General features: G+C 38.1%; 1 protein-coding gene and 2 long non-coding RNA genes across 5 annotated transcripts in view; 1 reads left to right on the forward strand and 2 right to left on the reverse strand.

Annotated features, from left to right (window-relative positions):
- The window catches only part of LOC110065443 (uncharacterized), a 425,702-nt gene extending 418,380 nt beyond the window's left edge, over positions 1 to 7,322 (reverse strand). The window contains exon 1 of the mRNA XM_089279275.1: positions 3,074 to 7,322. Coding sequence (XP_089135401.1) covers positions 3,074 to 3,088 — 15 coding nt within the window. The 5' untranslated portion in view covers positions 3,089 to 7,322. The remainder of the gene's footprint in view (positions 1 to 3,073) is intronic.
- A 522-nt stretch (positions 7,323 to 7,844) lies between these two features.
- On the reverse strand, positions 7,845 to 13,006 carry LOC149097303 (uncharacterized). Its single transcript, XR_016204105.1, has 2 exons — positions 12,490 to 13,006; positions 7,845 to 8,010 (listed from the first exon to the last, which is right to left on the reverse strand). It is a non-coding gene; the product is annotated as an uncharacterized LOC149097303 (long non-coding RNA).
- A 105-nt stretch (positions 13,007 to 13,111) lies between these two features.
- Positions 13,112 to 18,721, forward strand: LOC149097304 (uncharacterized). Of its 3 annotated transcripts, none has more exons than XR_016204102.1 (3): positions 13,112 to 13,598; positions 14,847 to 16,361; positions 17,381 to 18,721. It is a non-coding gene; the product is annotated as an uncharacterized LOC149097304 (long non-coding RNA). The 3 variants fall into 3 exon arrangements; XR_016204103.1 differs by having other exon boundaries at positions 13,270 to 13,598; positions 16,145 to 16,361; XR_016204104.1 differs by lacking the exon at positions 14,847 to 16,361 and having other exon boundaries at positions 13,270 to 13,598.
- The last annotated feature ends 765 nt before the right edge of the window (positions 18,722 to 19,486 follow it).

Raw genomic sequence — 19,486 nt, forward strand, 5'->3', positions numbered from 1 at the left:
TTACTGGAAAGCTGGGTCAAGAGCTGAGGAAGGATGAGGACTGGAAACATCTTTGCATGTGGTGCTTGAGAATGAAAGGCCTGAAAATTGAAGTGAGACAAGGCATCAGCTATGTCGTTATTTCTTCCTGGAACATGAATTGCAGTAAACGTAACACTGAAGCAGATTGCAGCTTTGAGTAAGCTATGCAACAAATGCATAATGTTTGGGTCTGCAGACCTCCATGAGTTGAGAATATGAACTGCAGCTTTGTTATCGACATGAACCAATATACACCTGCCAGACCAACCAGGACCCCAGACATGGGCCACCAAAACAACAGGAAAAGGTTCCTTGTATGCAATGGACAGTGGAAATTGGAGAGTAGACCACCAACCTTTCAGCCATTCATTGTCCAAAAAAGCACCATAACCAATAGCACCAGATGTGTCAGAACAAACAGAAAAAGTCAGGCAAAGGCTCTAGGGTGGGAAAAAGGATAAGGGGGCACCCAGCCCAAATTTAGAAACCATCTTAATAATGTCATCCATTTTGATGTACTGAAGATGCCAGGAGTCTGGATCGATTCCATTGCTGACGCTGTGGCCTTGTGGCAAGGATAGGTCCATGATAAAGCACCATTTGCCAGCCTATTGCCTTGTATCTGCAGGAGTATTATGAACTCACAACATGACCAGCTCCCAGTTGGCTTAATAGCTCAGTTGGCTTGCAAAACAAATTCACCATTCAGAGATTTCTTTTCCACTTGAAATGTAAATTGAAAGAGCAGTTGTCGAAAGATCAACCTGAAATTACATTTTGTGTGTCAGACTTTGAGGAAAACTGAATGGTTTCTTGCACAACAACGTGAAGGTGCTTCTTTGAATAGCACTCAATGCTTCTACCAATGAACCCTGTAGTATTCATTTCTGCCAATGCTAGGTGAAGAGCAACTTGGCTGTAGGATTTGCCACTGTGATTGCCAAGGACATGTCCTTCAAACTGCTCTAAAGTTGAACGTGAGTAGCCCAGCAAGTCTATCCTTTCAAAACTTTCAGGCCAAATTTCATAGTCTTCCTTTTCTTTATTCTGATACAGCATCTTCTTGTATTCCCCGGATTTTAGATTCAGAAGCACTGGCAAAGCACGAGTTTATGCTGGCCATTAAATTGTCTCTGCTTGGATCATGTATTATTAACTCGGTGTGAGGTGAATAGCAAGAGATAACAAACCAACCAGATTGCTTGAAACACGAAGATCACTCAACCCTCCAACCCTCTGGACCTCTGTGGCGAGGTCCAGCCATTAAGAAAGAGCTACCATTAATTAATGCACGTGCGCTAATCACACATGAAATTATGCACAGTAGGGATGCACAGTGCAATGCTGGGGAATAAGCTTAAGGTGGCTTACCACAGTTTTGATGGATTATAACAGCCCAACTTCTAACTCTTTTCAAAAATGTTCCAAGATATTTTTCCTCTCCCTATTTACTGTTCGCTGAAGTCTTTTACCATTCTATGTAAAACGTGAACAATTCAATGTCAACAAATGGCCAAAATGAATGACCGAGTACCTAACGAGAGACTGGGCACTACTACGTTAAATCACGTTTTTCTCAAAATCTACCCAAATGACCCCACCTCAAAATTTCAAGAATAAGAAATTGGCTCTGATTTAACATTCGTGCAAGTGAAATAAAAATCTGTAAGACAGATTTTCCACAAACCAAGAAAATGTGGGATCGGAAATAGCTCAAAATCTGTCTTAGATTTTTTTAAATTTCAGCTCTAAACGCAATTCACCCCAACAAATCAACTGTGAAAATTTCATCATGGGTTGTACAGTAGGTTTTCAAGCAATCCTCGATCAAAGACTCGCTTTTACAACCTTAGATGAGAATTGAATTGCACATGCCCTTTATTTAAGCGTGCGCTCATGTGACACCACATATCGCGTGCGAGAAAGCAAGAGTAAATAGAGTCCTAAAGTGATGATGTCACAAAATTAGCTCTGAATTGCAATTCCCGATAGAGATATAAGGGATCAAAGTTTGATAGCATCCCATACAAACCCTTCAAAATTTGTTTCAGTTCCTTGAGTTTAGAACTTACTCAAAATTAGAGAGATTTCTATGGGGCAGTACCAAATTTTCATCCTTTATATTTCGGCTGGGAATTACAATTACAAGGTAATTTTTGGCAAGGACCCTTTTTTAAGGACGCTCTATTCGAAAATGGTGCCAAATCCCATAATTTCTCAAATTTATTCTTTTGTGATGTCACACTTTAGGACTCTATTAGAGCTCTTTTACCAGTTATTTATAGAGCTTTTTTGTCATCTTTTTTCGGCCCTAGGCTTAAACACATGTTTGAACGGAGTTTGAAACTATTGCTACGTATCAAAGTGGTTTAGCTCCTTTCAAGTGCTGAAGTGGTTTTCGTTTCTTCTTAGGGTTACTTGCGTCATTTCTGCACGTGCAATTAATACTGACGCCTTGCAGGCAATGCTGGCGCGTGCTACTGAGTCTCAGAAAACAGTAGTAACTAGCATGACCTTGATGCTCTGTTTTAAAAACAAAATATATGAAGAAACAGGCCAAATGTTCGTCAACAATGACCTCGGAAAAGTGATTGAATGACACTGCGTGAGTTATAAAATGATCTGTTATCACGTATATGACGAAAAAAGTCTTTTTTCTCAGTCTGCGTTTTGTACATGGTCTGCAGTCTGCATTTTGAACCTATTGTGGTCTGCATTTTGTACCCGGTCTGCAGTCTGCAGCAGTCTGCATTTTGTACTGACCGCATGAACAATAAACGCTACGACGCCGAGACCATCTCTATAGTCACTGCGTTGCTACAAAAAATAACTAAGTCGGTCTTTGGACCATCTTGTCTTAAGCTTAAGTCTTACAACTGGATGTTGAGCGTTTGCACTTGCCGAAGCGTACATCTCAATACCGCAGCAGATTAGCCTACGTGGTAGCCGGCTACAAGTAGCTAAACATACCACCAGACGAGTATATGACATTCAAAAGGAATACTTAGGGTTACAATACACTGGCTCAGCATAGGAGGCCGAACTTACTTACCAATCTCTTCTCCATGAGTAATATCTAGCTCCACACGCCAACCGAGTACCTGCAAGCTGAAAGCCGAATGAAGTTGCACGGCCGTGAAGGACAACTTTCGCGCCACACAATGTCGACAAAATACCTATCGTGCTCAGTCCCTTATCTGTGAATTATTTGCGTAAAATCCACAGAACGCCCAGCACTTTTTGTATACTATACGAACCCTAGGCCTACTTCATATATCCCTTATAATAGTTCTGGTATAGGCTATTATAGTGTATTTGGAACTTCTTGTTAATTCTCTCGAATTCCCTGTTCTTCCCTACATTCCTCCTTATCTATTCTCTTATATTCCCTTATGTATTCCTATATATTCTCTTTTATTCCGCCATTATTCCCCCATATATCCCTCTGTATTCCCCTGTATTCTCTTTTATTCTCCTGTGTTCTCTTGTATTTCCTTGTATTCTCATGTATTCCCTTGTATTCTCTTGTATCCCCTTGCATTCTCTTGTATTCACCTGTATTCTCTCGTATTCCCCTGTATTCTCATGTATTCTCCAGTATTCTCTTGAATTCCCCTGTATTCTCTTCTATTCCCCTGTATTCTCCTGTATTCTCTTGTATTCCCCTGTATTCTCATGTATTCCCCTGCATTCCCTTGTAGTCCTTGTATTCTCTTGCATTCCCCTGTATTCTCTTGTATTCTCCTATATTCTCTTGTATTCCCCTGTATTCTTTTGTATTTCCCTGTTTTCTCTTGTATTCCCCCGTATTCTCTTGTATTTCCCTATTTTCTCTTGTTTTCCCCTGTACATAGGCGCACGAGCTGGAGGGGGGCGAGGGGGGTTGAAGACCCCCAGCCACGGAAATATGTAATTTTTCGGGCAAAACGCTGATGATTCGGGCAACGACACTTAAGAGAAAACATTACAAAATAATGCTGTTTGTGTGATTTCCAAAACTCATAAATAAAATGGAATTGTGTACGTTTTTGTTTTCTAGGCAATTTGAGTGTGTTTGCATCCCGATTTTAGCACTCTCGCATTCGAGCATTGTGTAAATTTTTCGAGTAAGAAAGTCACCGCCCCCCACCCCTCAAGTCCGAAAGTGCCCGTACGCCTATGTCCCTCTATCCCCTTGTATTTTCTTGTATTCCTCTATTATCTTGTATTCCCTGTAATTTCTTGTATTCTTTTGTGTTCACCTGTATTCTCTTGTATTCCCCTTTGTTCTCCTGTATTTTCTTGTATTCTCTTGTATTCCCCCTGTATTCTCTTTTATCCCCTTTTATTCTCTTTTATTCCACTGTATTCTCTTTTATTCCCCAGTATTCTCTTTTATTCTCTTCTATTCCCCTGTATTCCGCTGTACTGTCTTGCATTTTCTTGTTTTCTTCTGCTTCTGTCTTCTCTTGTTTTCGCTTGTATTTCTCTGGCACCGTTCCTACATTTTTAGAGACCTCCACGGACTCGTACGTTGCTGCTTGTTATCACCCTGTATCATGGATTTCATATTTTGCTTTGTAGCTTTATTTCTCCGAAAATCTTACCAATCAGCGCACTCGTATGAACAGGGATTTGGTTCAGCTACGCTCGCACCCGCCATTTTTAAAAGTGGAGAAGACCCTGGGGATTAGGTTGTAGGTGGACCCCGGGAAAATGTTAGATAATTGATCAGGTAGGTAGGTGGGGAATTTTTTATTTTGACGGATAGTGTGGTCAAGTTGAAAGTTTCTTGTTATCTGTTCTACTTGTAGATTGTGTTGCATTCGCACACAATTTTAATCATCTTTGTTATAACTCGATAATGAAGTTAAGGGAATATCGAAACGTCGTCCTAAAATTGTTAATTTTTTAAACTTTTAACCAGGTTTTAAGGTTCTCGACATTTTTCTTTTTCAATTTTGTTTAACCATATTAATTTTGTACTGTTTCGTAGACAATTATGGCGCGCCGTTATTTCCATTTTTTTTTTTTTTTTTTTTTTTTTTTTGGCGTGACGTACAATTATTACAATGTCGTGACCAGGGGCGGGGGAGAACACTGTGCGACGCCTGGCACTTTTTGTGTATCTGAATCATCCAACAAAAAATGACGTCACATCCGGTAAAAAAGAGCTCTGAGCGGCAAAATCAAATTTGAATATGGCATAATCGTTCTCTCAGTAAGTAAAATGGCAATATTTTGTAATCGGCCGGATATTTTTAACGTTTTATTTGGCCACGATAAACAAAATTTTGTCTTCTTCCTCGTCATATCAGTTTGTTTGAAGGACAGGGTAATTATTTATTCAAAAACACGCTGTTTTGAAGGCGTGTTTTTTACGAAATGTCACCATTTCTTCCTCGCTGAATTCCACAGGAGTCATCGTTTGTGTGGAAATAATGAATTCTAGGTAAGTTGCACTCAATTCAAATGTCCTATTCTCTTAGGTGGGCATCACACTAAGAAAAATGCACAATGACAGGTTTCTAGACATGGGGGAACCTTATTAACAGAAGCGCATTTTTTAAAATTTACTGTTGCCAACACTCGAGAGTACTTGAGTGCTGTTAATCGTATCACTGCAAGAATAGACCCACACACATAACGCGCTTTGCAGAACTTTCTTGCCGATCGACACTAACACAAACTCATGTGTTTGCTCATGACTCAAACTGATGCCATAAAATATGTTACGATTGGTTAACAACCGTAAACAAGATATGTTTTCCCTCAGCAATCCCTTAATTGATAAACGCTTCGTTACAGGCAGGCCGTGAACCCCTTAAAAAAAGCAAGAGGATTAGTTTTAACGGCGATTAAGTAATTTGGGCATGTCGTGGTTTTTTCTCATTTATAATCAAATTTATTTTTCCGTTTCAACAGTTTAAACGTCACCAACCCTAAGTTCCAATACCCCCCCCCCCCACCACTGAGGTCAAGCATGCACCTTTTAGTTCTTCAAACCCTATCATTTGCCCTGTTTGCAGACCAAGTTCCTTATTTATTAATCCCTGTCATAGTGGCAACCCATTTTGAAAGGATACTAAAAAATTGTGCGTTATATTTCAGTGTGCTTTCTCTATGTAATCTTACATCAAGATATTTCAGTCCTTAAGGGAATGAGAGAACACTAACAATACTGACAATTTTCAGTAATTCATCACTCTTTCAATATGCCATCTAAACAAATTGTTCGTAAACAGTAGTGAAATTTCATGCCCCCTACATCTAGCCATAAAAGGAAGTCTGGGAACAGGCAATAGCAACACAGGCTGGTAAATTTTACAAGCTAATGAACTCATGTCTAACAATGATGAGTGATGATGAAGCATGGTGCAGTGAAACTGAAGAATCAGACTGTGAGTGACATTGATAGAGTCAGTGTCGTGAGAGTGATGCTAGTGTCTGTGAACTTGGACCAGATCAGCAAAGAAAAGGTTTCATGCTAGAAATTGACAGAGAGCAACAAGTTTGTGCTAAAAAAGTGAAGCTGGCTCAGACCAGTCTTGAAGCCAGCTTCATCACTACTTGCAGTACTTGTCAAGAGTTCCTGACTTGTGTATGTGGGAAGGCTCTCTGTAATGACCTATATGGGGAGGCTCAGCTCAAGATGAGTACCTTTTTCAGGCTTCAGGTATAAAATGATAGGGATTTCACAAGTTGAGGTGTATGAAAGGGTAGGAAAATCTGTTTTCTAGGGATTCCATTCTTCTGGTTCTAAAATGTTGTTGAAAAGCTCTCATTTACTCTCCTCAGCCAGAATGAAGAGATTCTATAATATTGTTTATTAACCTCTTTCCAAGGGAATAGAAAAGGGATGCAGTATTCTTAAAAAGGTTTGTTAAAGGGATACATTTACCCTTTTGCAATGTAAGGTCGACAAAAGAGGTGCCATTTCTTTCAAAATGGTACAAACGTATACAAAAGGGTAAGGGGTAATGGACCTTGAGATAAGGCCTTTCCATTTAAAATTTTGTAGAATACCCCCCCCCCCCCACCAGATTGCATAACAAAGATGTTCAAATTATTGTATTGTGAAAAAAGGCAATTATTACAAAACAAAACAGTGCCAAGAGATTAAGTGATTGTCAATGCAAGTTTCCATTTGTATTTTGAATTAAAATGGGTATAACATTATCCTCAAGTATACTTTGCAGCTTCACAGAGAGGCCCAGACTGATAATGAAAACATATGTTTTAACACTTAAAATTCTATTTGTGCTCCTTCCCTTGTACCTTGTGATCTTGTTAGGGAAATTCTGAAAAGATCCCCACCCCCCCCCCCAAAAAAAAAAATTCAAATTTTATATACAAATCACTTTTTTATCTTGAAAATGGCCTCAGAGACAACAAACCACTTTTATGGCTAGCTAAACTACTTATTAGGAAAATAAAAATGTTCAAGGAAAAAATGAACAGGAAGAAACAACAACAAATTAACTTTTTTTTTTTTTCAGAAGAGCTACTACTTGTATATTTTTTTAACTTACTTGTAGGTCAACATAATTATTTTGTTTTCACAATTTACCACAAAAGAAAACACCACAGAAACGAGAATTACAGTTGTGGCATCTGAGCTACATTTTTAAATGGAAATATTTCCCATAAAAAATTTCCAAAATATATTCTTACCAGTACAACAACATACCAAATATATTTTGCAGAGAAGTTTACTTAATTAATAAAATTGACGTAGTGAAATTTTCTATTTAATTTTTGTACACCTGATCTTACAGAGTGCAACCTTTGGTTTAACTGGTTCACTTAACTGTTATGGAATAATTAAATTAATCACATCAGAGTGGCTTTGCATCTTTATTATAATTCTCATTATCAGTAGAGAAATCACACTTGTGCCCTGGTCCACTGACACTCTTACATGTATGTTAAACATGGGAAAGCAGGTTGCATCATCTAAATCATAGCATTGTATGCCTGTGTGGGGTGCATATGCCAGGAAGTAACCACCTAATAAAAGACAAATATAAATTATGTCATTGTTTCAATGACTCACTGTAAGTGGATATTTGCTCATTTACCACCTTAACAAACAAGATATATTAAAGTATAATTTTTACTTCCGCTTTAAACTTTTCAAACCTACAGTTTGTTTTCACTTTCAGAGAGGTTCTAAAATTCACAAGCACCCACCCCCTCAGTCCTGATTCCTACTGTCCCATAGCCAGGATCCCATTTCAACCCTCCAACATTTCCATAATCACATTAAATCAGTAATTTTTTTTCCAATTTTGGTCTGACTTAGATTCATCTCCACCCAGCCACAAAAGCAATGGTGGCAGATTTCCGTATATTTGTTGGTCTAGTTTACTATTACTCTTAGATTCCCACCTCCCTTTTGACCGAATTAAATGCGATTAAAAAATAAACTACAGTAGTTAAACTGCAATAAGCGTAAAAAACTCTCTTGGCCTTTAATAAACAACTCCACAAATCAAAACAGCGTGGTACAAAGAGTGTGCATACGAACGGCGTAGATGCAAATAGCATGGACACAAACAGCGTGGGTTCAAAATTGTTTCGGCCAGAGAAAACTGTTGTGAAACAGACTGCGAATAACGCGAAGAGACTAGCACGAAAGCTAAATAGAACTGCGCTAAGCGCAGACCAAAATGAACTGCCCCAAAACTGTACTGCAAAGCTACGATATGGAAAATACGCTAGGACATGCGGAAAATAAAACTATAGAAACTTAGAAAGGCGCTAATGAAGATGAAACAGCAAAGAAACGCTAACGAGGGCGCGAAAACTGACAGAAAGGAATAAACACCTAAATTGATGCAAAAAAAAGACTAAACAAAAGGACGAAAAGAAGTATAAACTAATTTGCGTACGCAAAGGAAAAACAAATTACACAAGAACGAATAATAGAAAAAATGTTACACTTGGATCTTACAAGTAGTTTAATCAAATTAATGCAGAGGCAAACATGTATTGAACCAGAAAATTACAATAATTTTGGTACGAACGATACCAAAGTATAACTTACATAATTAATATCACATCTTCTCTCTTGTAATTTAAGACAATGCAGCTACTAATAGATTAACCACAAAAACCTAAAAACATGACTTTAGAAACACAGGTAAGTGAGAATATTGCCAGTTTTGCTTTTGCTACCAACCACTCTGCTTTCAAAAAAAAATACATGGAATATAATGACAAAGCAATAACAAAACCAACCAACCAACCTCTGGCAATTCAATAAACACACCAAATTCCCCTCCAAAATTCTCTTCAACACCTTACAGTACATGTAAATGTCAGCAGCATAAATTCCACTCAATGATTTGGCATGCTACTATCATCAAATTTTTACCCCTTGATTCAGAATTTTTAGGAGTATCAAATAGAATTCCACTATAGATTACAAAAAGCACTGTTTACCTTTGCAAATATCTGCATTAGTTCTGGACATATCTAAGTTTAAAATGTGTAAAATATATGCAAATGAGAGGACTGATGATGTCATACACCAAACCCAATATTACATCAAGTGCAGACCATATCATACAGCAGAGATCATTGAAACTTGGTAGCCAGTTATAATTCTACAGGCAACACATTAATATGGCTATAAAAAATATGTTCCCAATTGGCAACTCAATCTTTTCCAGTCCCCTCTAACCCAATTTCAATAATGCAGTGATTTTCAGCTTGAAAAACATTAATCAAGGCCATGACTTCGACCTTACTATTTAATAGGCTTGCTGAATCATGCAGATGAAGCACCATTGGCAAATATCAAAATGGAACTCCAAAGGTGGCCAGAAAAGCCTAGAATATCAGGGAAGGTCTGAAATGCAGTCTGTTGCCATGGTAACAAAACTGTCAAGCTCATATTATGTAGCACATCTGCAAATTGCATCGTAATAGCACTGTCCCCACTGGAGCCATGGTTCAGTAGTTTACTTGGACAATAAATTTCATAACTTTCCTGGGGGACTGGATGATTTAAGCAAAGGTGAAATTATAGCCTGAAAAAAAATTAGGTGTGAACTGGATTCCAACCCATGACCTCTGTGATACCAGTGCGATAACTTAATTAAAGTTCTATGCTACAACATACCAAACTGCTAATTTATCATGAAGTGACACAGCTAAAGGAAAGTTGTCAAGATATCAACTTTTATGTGAATTCTAAAAGATCAATACAAGTCTTCTAAATTTAAGATTATTATACCTAACAAAAGACATACAGTAGGGCACTGCACTGTGTGCTGTCTCTACACACTCTTCCAGGCAGGATAGTAATACATATAAATGTATTTTTTTTTCTTGGAATATACTGTTACTGCATGGTCATACAAGAGGTACTAGTTGCTGCTGAGTAGTCTTAAAATAAGTGTGAACTACGTAAGTGTGACAAAATATAATGTATATTAAATCCGCACCAGTTCAGTACAATTTAATACTTAATTTTAATCAGCTGCAAAAAAAATTATTGTTAGCACCTGATATTACATGTACTTTGTGAAGGCTTCTGGAGGGGTTATACTTTTATAAAGTACCTAGCAGCAAGTACTATTTTGATTTAATAAAGCAAGACTATAGTAACTGCTAAGAAAATGTGTTTGGTACATCCCAGAAAAATTGGATGGGGGTCAGTGCCACCCTCTTCACAAAAGTTGAACCTTTAACCTATTTATGAACATAATCTGCGATTTTCCCTACCCCATTTATGACTGTTGCGACTGCTACAGTTGCCCTAAACATAAGTTTTGAAGGACTTTTGTTGATGGTCTTATCGATAATGATGAAAATTGAGGCAGCTTATCCTAAAACACATAACAAATTAAAGACTAGAGGACAAAAGCCATACCCTAGAGTATTTACGACCAAAACGGCTGAATAACCATACCCTTTGGGGCTGCACATAGCTATATATAGCACATAGAGAAGAGTTTCCCCCCCCCTCCTCCCGCTGGAGCAGGAATCAAAGTATTATTGCATTGATGACATAATAAAGATAAAATCTCAAAATAATCAAGAGTTACATGTATGCATGGGACTTCACTATCAAAATGATGCCTGTTGCTTACTGTACATGTAAATTGTTCAGTTCCAGAAAATATCCATACTCCCCCCACAGAAGGGATTGGAATTTCCTGGGGGGTGGGGGGGGGGGGTCTATAAGACCAAAAAATTTAAAGAAATGTATGAAGCTCAATAGGAATTTCCAGAGGGGTGGGGGGGGGGGGAAACTCAGAAAAATTCCCCTCCGTAGGGGAGGTATGGATATTTTCTGGAACTACACATTGTATAAATTACTCCTACAATGTGCCAGAATTCTGTTAATCTGGTCACCAACAGGCCACAAAAATCTGACTGTATAATTAATAAATAAGAAAATGACTGACTGAGCTTTTGTTTGAGCCAGAATAGAGTGGCCATAATAACGAGGTGGCTGTGTTAACGGGGGTGGCTGTAAGGTGAGGTACATTCCACAGTAGTGATAAAGATGACACTCTCAAACACCAGTCCCCATAAAGATTTTGGACAGTACATTTCGCATAATCAGTTGGAAGAGGAAGAGGGAAAATGGAAATAAAATAGAATGGCTCTTGTGTGCCAGAGACAACCCTTTCCCCGAGTTACCCTGGCGGACCTAACTTTTCACTTATTTCTTTGCAAAATTTAACCAACTGTTTACACGAGGATCACGAACCAGACTTGGGGGCGAGACAATTCAGGTGAGCGAGTTGACTTGCGTTAGCAGGTAAAGTAACCGACAACTTTTCTTTGAGTATACGTAAACACTTTGGCTCGCCTAACTGGAACAACTCTCAGCATGGCGAGTGTCACGTAATGTCTAGATTTAAGATTTAAAGCAGCAATTTGTATCAAAGAACAGAAAATTAACTCAGCAAAACCCACTGTGATCAAATGACTGAGGGAAACTTAAACAAAGAGGGATAGTTGCACATTTGATTATTTAATAAGAGTTACGAATAATCACGAGGGTCAAAAAAAATCATGCAGGGTCAACTTCTACTTGGCCTACAGGGGCTACATTTTCACATACAAACACTTGATAAAGTTGGCTCAGGAGGAGGGTTATCTCGGGTACCCGAGACCATATAAATGGGACCTGTGTTGCCTCAAAGAACACCCCCACGATTTTCAAAGGGGAAGGTCCTTAAACAGGACCTTAACTTAGGGCAGCTTCAATGGCAGATTCCCCCTGATGGCCTGGATTTGAATAATTGATTTAATTACTTTTAAAGAGGACTAGCACTTAAAAATCTTGCTCGAATTTCGATCCAGCGAGACATAAGCTTCCATGCCGTAAATCAAGTTTTTACTGGGCGTTTTAAAAGCACTCACCAGAGAAAGAGACTGATGACCCCAAAGTACCAATATATATGTACTGTATCTTACTGAAAACAACAATCTTCAATGAGAGATGTGGGAATGTGGGGTACTGACCTTCAGCATGCGATCCAGCTTGTCTCTTCTACCAATACACGTGAGCCAAGAGCAACAAAAGCTCTGGTGACAGCGACTTTCGGAGCTAAACGGCTTCTGTTAATTATGTTCCCATAGTACACAGTGCAAACTATGGCCAGCAATACTTCATCCAGGTTGTTGTTAACATTATAGGCTATTGCACTTATTGTTATCACTAAATCACGAACAACAAGAACCAAAAGTCGGAACAACACCAGTTTTTCAAATGTGTAAAATTCGCCCGACGATGACCAAAGGCTCTCCGTTATTTTGCTTCAAAACAATAATAAACTTTTCTCTTTTCCCGAAATTTTTGCTTAAAAAGTCGAAGTAATGTGTCTGCAACATCTTTCCATCCTCAATATAAAATGAAACGAAACTGATGGTTTACAAATAGAGGGAAATCGTAAGTAATCGAAACGCCATTTTCTCGCTTTGTGAAACGAGCCGCGAAGCGCAGTTTAAACCGGATGTGACGTCATTTTTTGTTGGCTGATGCCTATACGAAAATTTCAGGAGTCTTCTGCCCCGCCTAGCTAGGGGCATTGCTAGGGGCGGGGCAGAACACTCCTGAAATTCGCGTATCTGGATCATCCACCAAAAAGTGACGTCACATCCGGTTTAAACTGTGCCGCGCAGCTCGTTTCACAAAGCGAAAAAATGGCGTTTCGATTGGGGAAGATTTTCCTCTATTTGAAAACCATCAGGTTCGTGTCCTTTCATACTGAGGATAGAAAGATGTTGCAGGCACATTTCTTCGACTTTTTAAGCAAAACTTTCGGCAAACCAGTATAGTTTAGTATTGTTTTGAAGGAAAATAACGGAGAGCGTTCTGTCATCGAATGGCGGATTTTACACATTTGCAAAACTGGTGTTGTTCCGACTTTTGGTTCTTATTGTTCGTGATTCGGTTATAACACTAAGTGCAATAGCCTATAATGTTAACAACAACCTGGATGAAGTATTGCTGGCCATAGTTTGCACTGTGCACTACGGGAACATGTTTAACAGAAGCCGTTTTTTTCTAAAAGTGAACACAGTTGAAGCTCTGTATCCACGAGTGTGTGGTGGAAAATCGTATACGCAAGGTTAGTATCCTATTTCCGTATCTCTTGTTGAATACTTGTTTTCTCTATAAGAAATAATCTATATTGAGAGCTAGAGTTCATTGTAAATGCGTGTTTTAGGGATATCAGATTTCCCAGAAAAGATCAACAAAGGGTGAAGCAGTCCAGATGAGTAGAACTAACTTCCTTCAGTCATCCAATGGTTAATTGTACATTCCTCTGTATTGTCTGAATTGCAATACTGGCCTGGGGATCAACTTCGTTGGGCAGTTCAAAAAGAGGGGGTTGGCCTGTTTAGGGTTAGCTCCCAATGGTATGGTATATCCTTACCTCTTAACTTTACCCCTGCTTTTGACAGGTACCCACTTCTGCTGTGACCCGGGGGCGGGGGTTACTCCCTTATATGCACTATATAGGTATGTGTGCCTCAAAGGGTATGATTTTTCAGCCGTTTTGGTCATAAATAAAGTATGGATTTTGGCCACTTTGGTCTTAAATAGGGTATGGGTTTTGTACTCTAGTCTTGAATTGGGTAATGTTGTTTAGAAGAAGCTACTTTTTCATCATTATTGATAAGACCATAAACAAAAGGCCGTCAAAAGTTATGTTTAGGGCAACTGTGTCAGCTACCATGGTGGTAAATAGGTTATCGAATTTTTATTCTGTTAATAAATAGTGTAGGGAGAATCGCAGATTTTGGTAGTTATAATTAGTTAATTCGACTATTTTGAGATTTTAAAGATATGTTCTATATATCAAATTGACTCAACAAGAGATGCTGTGGGAACACAGGCTGCTGGTGATTGTTTTCACAGCTTTTTTAGTTCTTCCAAAGATCTGTTTACAACACCTCATCTTCTGTTAATCTGGTGGGGATACAATGTAACTCTGTAGCAACGGGACCTTTGTTCAATATTTGATCAATGTTTAAATGGCATCTACCTTCCATCTTGTAAAGAAAGAATGAAAAATGGCTGTCTCATATGCATGCATCAAATAATTCACAAAGCTCAGTTGTGATTGCTCCATTGTGGGTGGGCTGAGAATTCTAGCTTGGTGTGATCTTAAAGTGATTGTTTGCCATTTATTTCCCCATGCATTTGGCTGAATTTGACCCTGCATGACTATTCAAAACCCTTATTGAATAATCAAATGGGCAATATCCCTCTTTGTTTGAGTTTCCCTCAGTCATTCAATCACACTGGGTTTTGCTGAGTTAATTTTCTCTTCTTTGTAAATTGATATTTCTGCTTTAAATTCTAAATCTAGGCATCATGTGACACTCGCCATGCGAAGAGTTGTCCTGGTTAGCCAAGCCAAAGTGTTTATATAAAGAAAAGTTGTCCTGCCTGTCAGGGTGCCAAGGCGTGACATGAGCCAAGGCTAGACAACTCACCCACCCCTGTTGTCTCGCAGGCGAGACAGGTTCACGATCCTAAATGTAAACAGTTGGTTGAATTTTCAAAGAAATAAATGAAAAGTTAGCTTGGCCAGGGTAACTCAGGAGAAGGGTTGTCTTGGGTACCCAAGACCATATAAATGGTCCCTAGTAGGGCCATTCTATTTTATTTCCACACTCCTCTTCCTCTGTTGACACGAGCTTTAGACGGGGCTATGAAAGAGTTATTTCTGCACTTTTATCTTTTCTGTTAGGTGGTGAATATTGACTTATTTAGTGAGTGCGGCTGGGGGAAGGGGGTGTGGATATAAAATGGAATATCTCTAATCAGCTCTGGGCCCAAGTTGTGTGTTGTCTAACTGATTATACAAACTATACTTTCCAAAATCTTTATGGGTAAGTGTTTGAGAGGATCATCTTATATGTTCATCACTACAGTGGAACCCTGCTTTCTGACCACCCCATTCACATAGCCACCTTGTTATTACAGCCACTTGATTCTGGCTTGAACAAAGGCTCAGATAGTCGGTCATTTTCTTATTTAAAGATCCCCTTTAACCACACTGTTAATGTGGTCAGATTTTTGTGGCCCAGCAACCGGATTAACAGAGTTCCATTGTAATTTAAAATTGTCAGTGTTGGTTGTTTTAAGAATATTTGTACCTCACAGAGGTGAAAATGAATTTGAGCTATTACCCACAAAACAAAATTCTGGATCGTACATTTTAGGAGTAATATACACAATTTATAATAACCATCAGGCATCACTTTGATAGTGAAGTCCCATAACTCTATTATTTGGAGATTGCTTATCCACTATCCCTGAAATTACCAAGGCTGATATCTCTATTATCATGTCATCAAAGCCATAATATTTTGACACCTACTGTACCAAACACAGTTTCCTTAAGCAGTAACAAGAGTCTTTCTTTAGTAAACCAAAATAGTACTTGCTGCCAGGTGCTTTATAAAAGTATAACCCTTCCAGAAGCCTTCACAAAGTAATATCAGTTGCTAACAATTTTTTTGTGGCTGATTTAAACCTTGTAATAAATCATACTGAACTGGCCCAAGTTTAATATACATTTTGTTGCATTTAGCTCACATGTTTTCAGTTTAAAGGAGAAGCTCACTCCAAAAAGCTTACTCTTTTTGTCTTCACTTATAGCAAGTGAATATTCAGCATTTCCACTCACCAAAGGTTCAGCCTTTGAAGTGCCTGCTATCCTTAAGAAATTCATCTCGAAATTAAGAAGCGACTTCGGAGGCCACCATTTTGCAACTGTCTTGGTAGCCTGAGGCTGTGTTTATGTGACTTCATTCCGTCCAACTTGAAATTGGTGGGAAGGAGAAGAACATACAACTGACTTGGCATCTGTCACAAGGTCAGCAAAATCTATTTTTTTTCCAAGCGATTATCCTCTTCACTATCTTCAACGCTATTATTTTGGAGTTTAGAGCATGTTTAGCTCAAAATAATATGTCTCAAGAGCAGACATAACCCAGAGTGGTAGTCAAAAGGCTTGTCGCAAGCCATCAGGACAAAATCTGTCAGACAGAATGATGTCATGAAAACTTGGCCTGGGTGCTTCTTTGGAGGCGAACTTCATAAGGAAAACCTGCACTTCAGACACTGAAACTTCTGTGAGTGGCTAACCTCAGTGTAAGGTTTTCATTAGCGTTGACATAAAATTTATGTTTTTTGGAGTGACCTTCTCCTTTAAAATACACACATTAAGACTTAACTCAGTAGCAAGGTACCTCTTGTATGACCAGTAACAGTATACATGTATCCAAAAAACAAAATATATATTGTCCAAACTCAGTCATGTTAGTAGTGTTAGTGTCTAATGAGTTCCTGCAAAGAGATAATTATACAATCATTCTAGCAACTCTCCTCAATATTTTGGGAGTCTCCCACCTACCGTTTAGATCATCCATCCCAGATACAAGGGACCATGGGCTCCTGGGGACAGTGCTTTAAAGTGCTATTATGATGAAATTTGTGGATGTCCTCCATAATATGAGCATAACAGTTTTCTTTCCATGGCAACATACTGGGTTTCGACCTTCCCTGATGATTATAGGCTTTTCTGGCCACCTTTGGCTTTCCATTTTGATATTTGCTAATAGTGCCTCATCAGCATGATCTAGGAAGCATATTAACATGCAAGGTCAAAGTCATAGCCTCGTTTAACGTTTTTCAAGCTGAAAATCACTGAATTAGTGAAATCAGGTTAGAGGGGACTGGAAAAGAGCAAGTTGCCATGGGAAAATACAGGCTGTATATAATTTTTATAGCCATAGGTGTGTTTCCTGTAGTTCTAACTATAAGCCTACCAACCTGATGTAATATTGGGTCAAGTGTATGACAACATCAGTCACCTCATTTGCATATTTCTAGTTTTCAAACCTACATATCTTTGGAACTGATGCAGATATTTGCAAAAGGTAAACAGCATTTTTAATCTTTTGTGGAATTCTATGTGATACACCTGAAAATTCTGACTCAAGGGGTAAAAATTTAAGGATAGAAGCACTTTAAAGCATTGAGTTGAATTTATGCTGTTGGCAAAATTTTACTGTAAGGTGTCAAAAGGAATTTGGAGGGCAATTTGGTGTAGTTATTGAATTGACAGACATTGGTTCTGTTATTATTGTCATTATCTTCTATATTTTTGAGGCAGAATGGTTGTTGGCAAAAGCAAAACTGGCAATATGCTCACTGACCTGTGTTTAGATGTTTTTAGGTTTTTGTCTCTGACAATGAAGGTCAATTTGAGTAGTTACACTGTCTTTACAATAGAACATATGGATATTAATAGTATAGTTATATTTCAATATCCTCATACTAAAATTATAGTAATTTTATGGCTCAATTTCTACCTCTGCTTTAATTTGTTTAAACCAGTTTATTATTTTAAACCAATTTAATTTCATCAAAGGGGAAGGGGGAATCTGAGAGCAACAATAAATTAGACCAACAAATATAAGGACATTTGCAATGGTTGTTTTCATGGCCTAGGGGAGATGAAGTGGACCAAAAAGTCAGAGATCTGATGTTTGAATCTAGGTCTGTCTGTACAAAGATTGTATTGTAGTATAGGAGTATTATGGTAAGTTATCACTTATGTTGGGGGGTTGATATGGGATCCTGGCTGTACTGTTGTAGGGTAGGAATAGGGACTGAGGGGTGGGTGGTGTGCTTGTGATCCTTTTTAAAAACCACTCTTAAAGTGAAAACAAACTGATTTCAATTGAAAAATTTACAGCACAGGTAAAAATGATACATTATATCTTGTTTTTTATAGGTGGTAAATGAGCAAATACCCTTATGATCAAGAGACCTGTCCAAGTGTGAATTTTTTTACTGATAACGGAAATCATAATTAAGATGCAAAGCCACCTTGGTGTGATTTCTTCCTTGACAGTGAAGTGCAACCTAACCAAAAGTTGCATTCTGTAAGAGGTTTACCAAAATTAAATGGAAAATTAAACTACACCAGTTTGTATTAATTTTATAAGTACTCCTCTCTCAAAAATATATTTGGTATGTTGTCGTACCTGTACTGGCACGAATATAATGTAGAAATTTTATGGGAAATGTTTCCACTCAAAAAATATGCAGCTCAGACACAAAAACAGTAATTCTCATTTCTGTGGTGTTTTCTTTGGTGTGAAAGTGTAAAAACAGATTCTATTACCCTACATGTAAGTTGAAGAATATAGGAGCTCCTCTGCAAAAGTTTGTTGTTGTTTTTTTCTGTTCATTTTTTTTGTTGAACATTTATATTTTCCTATAAGCAGTTTCTTCACAACACATTGTAAGATAATAACTAGTCATAAAAAGAACGTTTTTGTCTCAGAGATCATTTTCAAGATAAAAAAAAAGTGATTTTCATTTATATTTTTTATTTTCTTTGGGCAGAGACATGTTGAGAATTTCCCTAAAAATATCACAGGGTACAAAGGAAAGGGCAAAAATAAAAGTTGTTTTCATTATCAAATTGAGTCTCTCTCTGAAGCTACAAAGTATGGTTATTTTATACTGTTGTGGATAACGTTAGGCCCATTTTAATTCAAAACACAAATGGGAACTTACATTCATAATCACACAATCTCTTAAATTGGCACTGTTTTGTTTTTTGCTTTTTTCCAGAAAACAATTTGAACATCCTTGTTACACAAGGAGAGGCGGGGGGGGGGGGGGGGGGGGAGGTATTCTACATAGTTTTAAATGGGAAAGCTCCACCTCAAGGTCCAACCCCTTAATACTGTATCCCTTTTCTAAACCCTTAGAAAGTAGTTTTAAAATATCTTTTTGAACAATATATCAGAATCCCCTCATTCTGGCTCATGAGAGTAAATGAGAGATTATCAACAACATTTTAGAACTAGAAGAAGGGAAATCCCTAAAAGAAAGATTTCCGTACCCTTTCATTATACACCTGAATTCAAATTATCAGAAATCCCTTACCCTTTAATAGTTATATCTGAAGCCTGAAAACTT

Source organism: Orbicella faveolata, unplaced genomic scaffold (genome assembly GCF_042242905.1).
Source record: "Orbicella faveolata isolate gen_17 unplaced genomic scaffold, um_ofav_v1 contig_47, whole genome shotgun sequence".
Classification (NCBI taxonomy): Eukaryota; Metazoa; Cnidaria; class Anthozoa; order Scleractinia; family Merulinidae; genus Orbicella; species Orbicella faveolata.